Raw genomic sequence first — 6,931 nt, forward strand, 5'->3', positions numbered from 1 at the left:
GCCCCCCCGATAGCAGGGGGTCCGGGGGGCGCAGGCCCCCGGTGGGGGTCTGGGGGCAAAGCCCCCAGCGGCAAGGTCCGGGGGCTGCCGGTAGCCCCAGGCCCGACGGTATGACCTATGTGCGATCCTTCATCTGCCCGACGGCATGTTTTCTGAAGGGTCGGTGGTCTTCCAGGCCGACTGTCTATTAGGCCGACTGCCTATTACAGGGCCGACCGTCAACCACTTACACTATATAAGTGGCCACCCCCTATCATCAGATCACCAGTTCTTCACGCTCATAGTCCTCCGTCCAGCATCTGTCTAGATCACCATCGAAGCTCTGTCTGTAGAGCGCACGGGTGGACAGCCAACCATCAGTTGTATCAGCAGTTTGGTATATCAGAATTTTTGTATTCTCTCCAGCTTTCCATCGTGTACTTGCGTTTTGTTGTTATCTTCCGCTGCGTACTATTTTCTTACAGGAACCTCTTCTAAACCTTGGAACCTCCTCCTAACCCTTAAACTCCTCCTAAACCCTAACTCCTTTGCATTCATTAGCTTGTAGTTGTGGTAAAACTTACCCTAATATGCTAGATCTTGGAGCAGTTGACCACTTTTGCAACCACGATGAACACTCTCTCCCTCACCCTCATTCTCTCACGATCGATGGTGGTTCACCTTGCCCTAACACGCTAGGTGCAAGAGCTATAGGAATAATCTTGCCAAATGAAGAGAGCTTGCGACTCTCGCAATCCTTTTGTAAGCTAAAATTTGGTGGGAAAATAGTCAGATTACCGTCAATAGTATCAATGTACCGACAATAATAGCTTTTATACTATTAGCAATACTGTAACAGGTCATTGGTATTTGGACAATTACCATTGACATTTAGACCATTACATTGACATTTAGATCATTAGCACTGGTATTGCTCAAAGTACCGGTGGTATATTTATCCGGTTCATCGGTAAAATTTTCAAGTTACCTACATGATAACGTTATACACATGCTATTTTGGATAAAAAATGACGATCGTGAATGAAGCATTAACACAAATGTGAAAACATCAACAAAATCCTACGACATATTTAAGGTCAACCTAGAAATTATTTAAAAGTAATTCTATAGACATGGAATTATTCTAAAAATAGAATATTTCTAGAAACTTATTAAACTTAATCATCCCTTTTAATGGTTCATCTGCTCTAGAAGTAAGAGGTGTCCTTCGGAGCTAGGCAGTCACTCTCGCACGCCTTGCTCCTTAAGAGCAATTTAGGAATTTTGGCACTTATTCAAGTGTCATTTTTAAATTTTCTTATGAAATCTTGTACTATTCTAGGGGAAAATGAGTGTAAAGATATTCTTTAATCAAATGATTTGACACAATTTTTTGTATGATGTACTTACAATTGTATATATTTTTGGTTTGCTTCACAAGGTTGAACCTGCTTGATGACCTCAAACTCAAGAGCGTGCATCTAATATATGGACTACAATGTATAATGTTCCTTTTCAATCACAAACTTAAGTTTGAGGCTAAGTGTGAAGTAATTAACTTTGTATACTAAAAATATTAAGATATTTATTTTAACTTATTTCTTTATCCAAATGTAAATTTGGTATTTTAAAATTAAGTTTATTTGTATTTTTATAAGAGTTGATTTCTAAGTCCCTAGGTTATCACTGAGAAATGGAATGCTATGGATATGGGTTGATGGAAAATTCTTATGCTCAACGATCACAGGATCAAGATTTGGTTCTTTTTTTTTCCTTAACATTTGTCTTTGAATCCATCTACTATACAGCACCCCAAATTGATATCACCCAAATAAGATCATTGAAAATCAGCTCGTGGATTATGTGCTGTTGATTAACATTGTGACACCCTCAGCCTGCTGTCTCTTACCCCCTTAGCCATCTCTCTAGCCCGTTTTCCATCTCTGCCTATCCTCCTCTCCCTCTTCGAACCTCTCAGCCTGCCATCTCTTACCCCCTTCTCCTGCCCTTCTTTCCCCTCGTCCCTCTCTCTCCCCTGGCTTCTTGCCTTCACCTCATAGCTGGCACACAAGGAATTAGTTTATGTCAGTTGCAACTTGATGGGTCACTTTGTTATGGCTTGCTACGAGGATCAGCAAGTTGCAGCTTAAAGTGTTTCTATGTCATCGATTTTCTGTGCGGGTTGAGAGAGAGAGAGAGAGAGAGAGATGGTTTTTGCATTTGTGAGATGGTTTCTGCATTCATGTATGTTTTGTCTGTTTTGGGATTCTTTACTGCTTTGATCATGATTACCATAGTCCTTGCTTATGGGCCAATATAAATTTCAGCATGATTCTGTATTAATTTGCTATCCGTGTGAGTCTTTGACATTAGAATTTCCATTTTGTATCTCATATTCCCTCTTTCTGATATGCTCCTTTAGTCCCACCTTCAGCTCTTATTTTCTAGGCATGCAATAGATGGAAAGGTTGGGGAGCCACAAAGAAGGCACTTGAACAACCATTTTTCCTTGCTTGCTTGCCTGCTGATGGACTCTTGTGATTGGATTGTCCCAGTCGTCTCCCTCTTTCTTTTTCCATTGGACTATCTTAGGGTGGCAGGAGGACAGTCCAAGAGAACCTGAAGATTCTTGTTTTATGTGAATGTGTGTTCCTAGAGGCTGAAAATGAGCCGAAACGCAATGGCCACTTTGTCATTATGGTAGCCAAGGCAAAGAATTCCTCCTTTTTCTTCATCCCCATCATGAAGCATTGCATGTGTCTCAAACCTCCTTACCAACTCGTGCAACTCAGCATGTGTATCTAGAAGTCAAAGATGTGAAATGTCTTCAATAACAAATTCATGCTCCACATTATTCACATCAAGGCAAGTGTGACCTAACAAAGCTTCATACAATCATCCATCATTGCATTCCTCACCTTCACTACACCCTTTAACCTGCATTAGCATGCATGTTTGCTAGCAAAACATATGGTGAAACATTCTTTGGATCCAACTTGAAAACAAAACTTGCGGCACGCACAGCCCGCTCCACATCATTGTGAATCCTGCATGAAGAAAGCAAGCTGAACCATGCTGACGGGTCATTTTCAAATGGCATACTGATGACCAGGTCCTCTGCCTCTTCCAATAGTCCTGTTCGCCCAAGAAGATCAATCATGCAGACATAATGCTCCACTGAGGGAGTTATGCCATGGTCTCTTTTCATAGAGGCAATGTATCTCCTTCCATCATCAACCAAGCCAGTATGACTGCATGCAGTGAGAGCAGCGATGAAGGTAACCCTGTTTGGCTTGAAGCCTTCAGCCTGCATTTGGCCAAACAGTTGCAGGGCCTCCTTGCCATGCCCATTCTGGGCGTACAAAGAAAGCATGGCATTCCAGGCAGCAACATCCCGCTCTCGTATCTCTGCAAACACTGCCCTCGCATCATCTAGGCTCCCACATGTTCCATACATATTGATGAGGCCAGTTCCCACAACACTATCTGTCTCCAGCCCATTGCCAGCAACAGTAACATGAATTGCTTGACCCTTTTCTAGGGCTGCCATACTGGCACACGCTTCAATAACAGAGATGAAGGTGATCCCATTTGGCTCGAAACCTTCAGCCTGCATTTGACCAAGCAATTCCAACGCCTCCTCACCATGCCCATTCTGGGCATGTGCAACGATCATAGCATTCCAGGATACCACATTTTGTTGTGTCATATCTGCAAACACTCCCCTTGCATCATCCAGGCTCCCACACTTGCCATACACATCAATGAGGGCCGTCCCCAAAACAACATCCAACTCAATATTGTTGCCAGCAGCCATAGCATGGATCACTTGACCCTCTTCTAGCGCCTTCACACTTGCACATGCATCCGCAATGCAGATGAAGGTGACCTTGTTTGGCTCCAAGCCTTCCACCTTCATTTGACCAAACAGTTGCAGTGCCTCCTTGGCATGTCCATTCTGGGCACATGCAGTGATCATGGCATTCCAAGATACCACACTCCGCTGCGGCATCTCTGCAAACAATGCATGCGCATCATCCAGGCTCCCGCACTTGCCATACATATTGATGAGGGCATTCCCCATAACAACATCTAACTCCCATCCATTGACAATAATCATAAAATGGATCATTCGACCGTCTTGTAGGGCTACGACATTGGCACATGCATCCACAGCGCAGAGGAAGCTGATCTTGTCTGGCTCAAGACCTTCGGTCTGCATTTGACCAAACATATCAAGAGCGTCCTTGCCATGCTCATTCTGGGTGCACACAGCGATCATTGCATTCCAGGAGACTACATCCCGCTGCAGCATCTCTGCAAACACTGCCCATGCATCATCCAGACACCTGCACTTGCCATACATATTGACGAGAGCAGTCCCCACAACCACGGTGGACTGAGGGTGGACCGTGGAGTTTCTTTTCTCCACATCCCATCCATTGCCAGCAACAATAGCATGGATCATGTGACACTCTTCTAGGGATCCCACAGTGGCACATGCATCCAAAATGGAGATGGAGGTGATGTTGTTTGGCTCAATGCCTTCAGCCTGCATTTGACCAAACAACTGCAGGCCCTCCTTTCCATGCCCATTCTGGACACATGCCATTATCATGGCATTCCAGGAGACAACATCCCGCTGTGGCATCTCTGCAAACAGTGCCCTTGCATCATCCAGGCTCCCTTCCTTGGCAGAAGCTGCGATCATTATATTCCAAGCGTACAAATCCCTATGAACTATTTTGTCGAACACAGCTCGCGCATTCTCCACGCTCCCACACTTGCTGTACATTTGAAGGAGAAGTTTACTCAGAAATTTGTCGCCCGCATATCCACGGCTGGTCATGTGTTCATGCACACGTTTGCCCTCCGACAGGGCCTTGGCAATGGTGCAATGCCTTAAAAGCCAGGCATACGTATCATAATCTGTCTCTGGACTCAGCCGACCAATGATTTCCGCATTCAAGGTTTCAGGACCGCAGTCTTTATTCCTTTGACGGTGCTTATGTAACACCTGCGTATGACAGGCCTTGCTGCTCTCTAGCTCACTCAGCATCTCTTCAGCAACCGACCCTAGGATTTCGCCCTTCGTACACCGAGGGCCTGGTCTATCCGAGACAATGGAGCTTGTACGTGTGGACCATAAATGACTGTGTGGTTGCACTCTCCCCCAGGATAGCGGCTCAATCACAAGATGAAGCATTCCTGATGTGGAGGATAAAGACGAAGCCGTGGGTATGATGTTGCTGCTAGAACTGGGCGAGCGATTGAACTCCAAAGCGCCCGGAAACAGGGAGGCTGACTCGCTCGTGTTTAAGCAAAGGAGAGACGCAGTGAGAATGATATACACTTGCAGTGAGATGAAGTAGGCAACGTCAACGTCAACGTCAACGTCAAATTCAAATTCACAATTTTGAAACCAAGTCTGAGCTCTTACCTTAGGGAGGATCACACAACGAGTTCTATGGAATTTCGTAAGAGCCTAGCTTGGAGGTTCATGTTATGGGAGCCTTTTACAGCTTCTTGTTAGTGGAGCATGAGCCTCCCTCGAGACCAAGTGATGACATACGAGATTCCTTGATCAATGGGATGGGGCCCCCGGGGGGGTTGCCGCCGCTAGGATCGGATGGCCGCATCAACAGCTCAAAATCCCCAACATCTGATCAAGGAATCTAGTACATCATCACTTGGTACCCAAGATAGGAGGCCATTCCGAGGAGGAATCCTAAAACTCGACCTTTAGGTCCGATGTCCAACACGTGGCGCACTGTCTCGATCGTCAAAGTCGTGAAAGCTCATAATCTCGGCTGTTGGATCAAGCCTCTTTAAATCATGAAAAATGGTGATGTGTTAAAGCTTCAAATTAAAGCACTTTCTTAAACGTCGGTGTGTCAAAAACGTCATAACGCGCCCATCACATCAACTTTTTTGAATTGTTGACGTGCTACCGCATGACGTTAATGGCCAGGAGAAGCCATGGCTTGGCCTCCCCCTCATACGAAAGTGACTCGCTGTTTTTCTGCTCGCCACTTTCTATCTACCCCGTCAAGATAAGCTGGGAGGTGACGACAGGAGTTTCTAGAGAGTTCCTATCAAGTTTTATTTTGAGTGTCGGTTTCTTCTGTGCATAACTTTTTCCATGGAGAACTCTATCCCCCCACCTTATGTAGACGAGGGTTGCCAATGTCAAACAATGTCAAATGATTTTGGTGATGGCTTGGCGGCAATTACCCTTCTGAAGGGTAGGTGCATATGAATGTAAATTTGGGTTATCATAGGGCTTGTACATAAGAGCATAGATGTTAGGAAGTGAGGGTCATCTTATTGCCAGTGCGTACAGCTTGGCCAAAGAGCCATTTGTATCTTTCATGTTCAATGGGCCAAGTAGTACAAACCATTCACTTGTGTACATTGCTTTTCTTATATTCCATTTTTGGCCTGCAAGGGTCTTAGGGTTGTGTTGGAATTTAGAGGTTGGGTTAGGGAATGGGCTTTGTGCATGTAGCTAGTCAGCTTTGATCGGGTTAGCGGGATCACAGGTTAGGTTCGAAGGTTAGGTCATGTTAGGGTTTACATATATCGAGTATTCTGTTAGTGATTTATCGTCACTTGGCTTATTTTCATGTTTGGCAGGAGTCACCCTATTTTCGAGGCTTGCCTCGTGGTTGAGACCTGTTGCAAAGCAAGGTGCCCAAAGCACTTCGACATCCAAGTGTAGCTGGATGTGCATGTGACTCTGTATAGAAGATGGTTTTCCAGAAGACGACTATCAGCGTGTTCGGGAAGTGTTTATGTTGCTCTCTGTTGCGATTTTGTTGCGTTTTCACGAAGCACCTACATGTCGTTTCTATTGCGAATCGGCTACTGATGAGAATAGGAGTACGATGTCCAAGAGGGCCGTGGCATGTGGCTTGCATGTGGTTTCCTTTCAGAGTAAAAGAGAGTTAGT

The 6,931-nt window shown here is 45.1% G+C and overlaps 1 protein-coding gene across 1 annotated transcript; it reads right to left on the reverse strand.

Annotated features, from left to right (window-relative positions):
• Positions 1-2,376: 2,376 nt before the first annotated feature.
• Positions 2,377-5,299, reverse strand: LOC147889727 (pentatricopeptide repeat-containing protein At5g27110-like). Its single transcript, XM_087391655.1, has 2 exons — positions 4,412-5,299; positions 2,377-4,378 (listed from the first exon to the last, which is right to left on the reverse strand). Exons 1-2 carry the CDS (start codon positions 5,183-5,185, stop codon positions 2,912-2,914), a joined length of 2,241 nt encoding a protein of 746 aa, XP_087247781.1. The 5' UTR covers positions 5,186-5,299; the 3' UTR covers positions 2,377-2,911.
• Positions 5,300-6,931: the final 1,632 nt, after the last annotated feature.

Source organism: Dipteris shenzhenensis, chromosome 20 (assembly GCF_047967505.1).
Source record: "Dipteris shenzhenensis isolate YYH24624 ecotype China chromosome 20, Dip_SZ_1.0, whole genome shotgun sequence".
NCBI lineage: Eukaryota > Viridiplantae > Streptophyta > Polypodiopsida > Gleicheniales > Dipteridaceae > Dipteris > Dipteris shenzhenensis.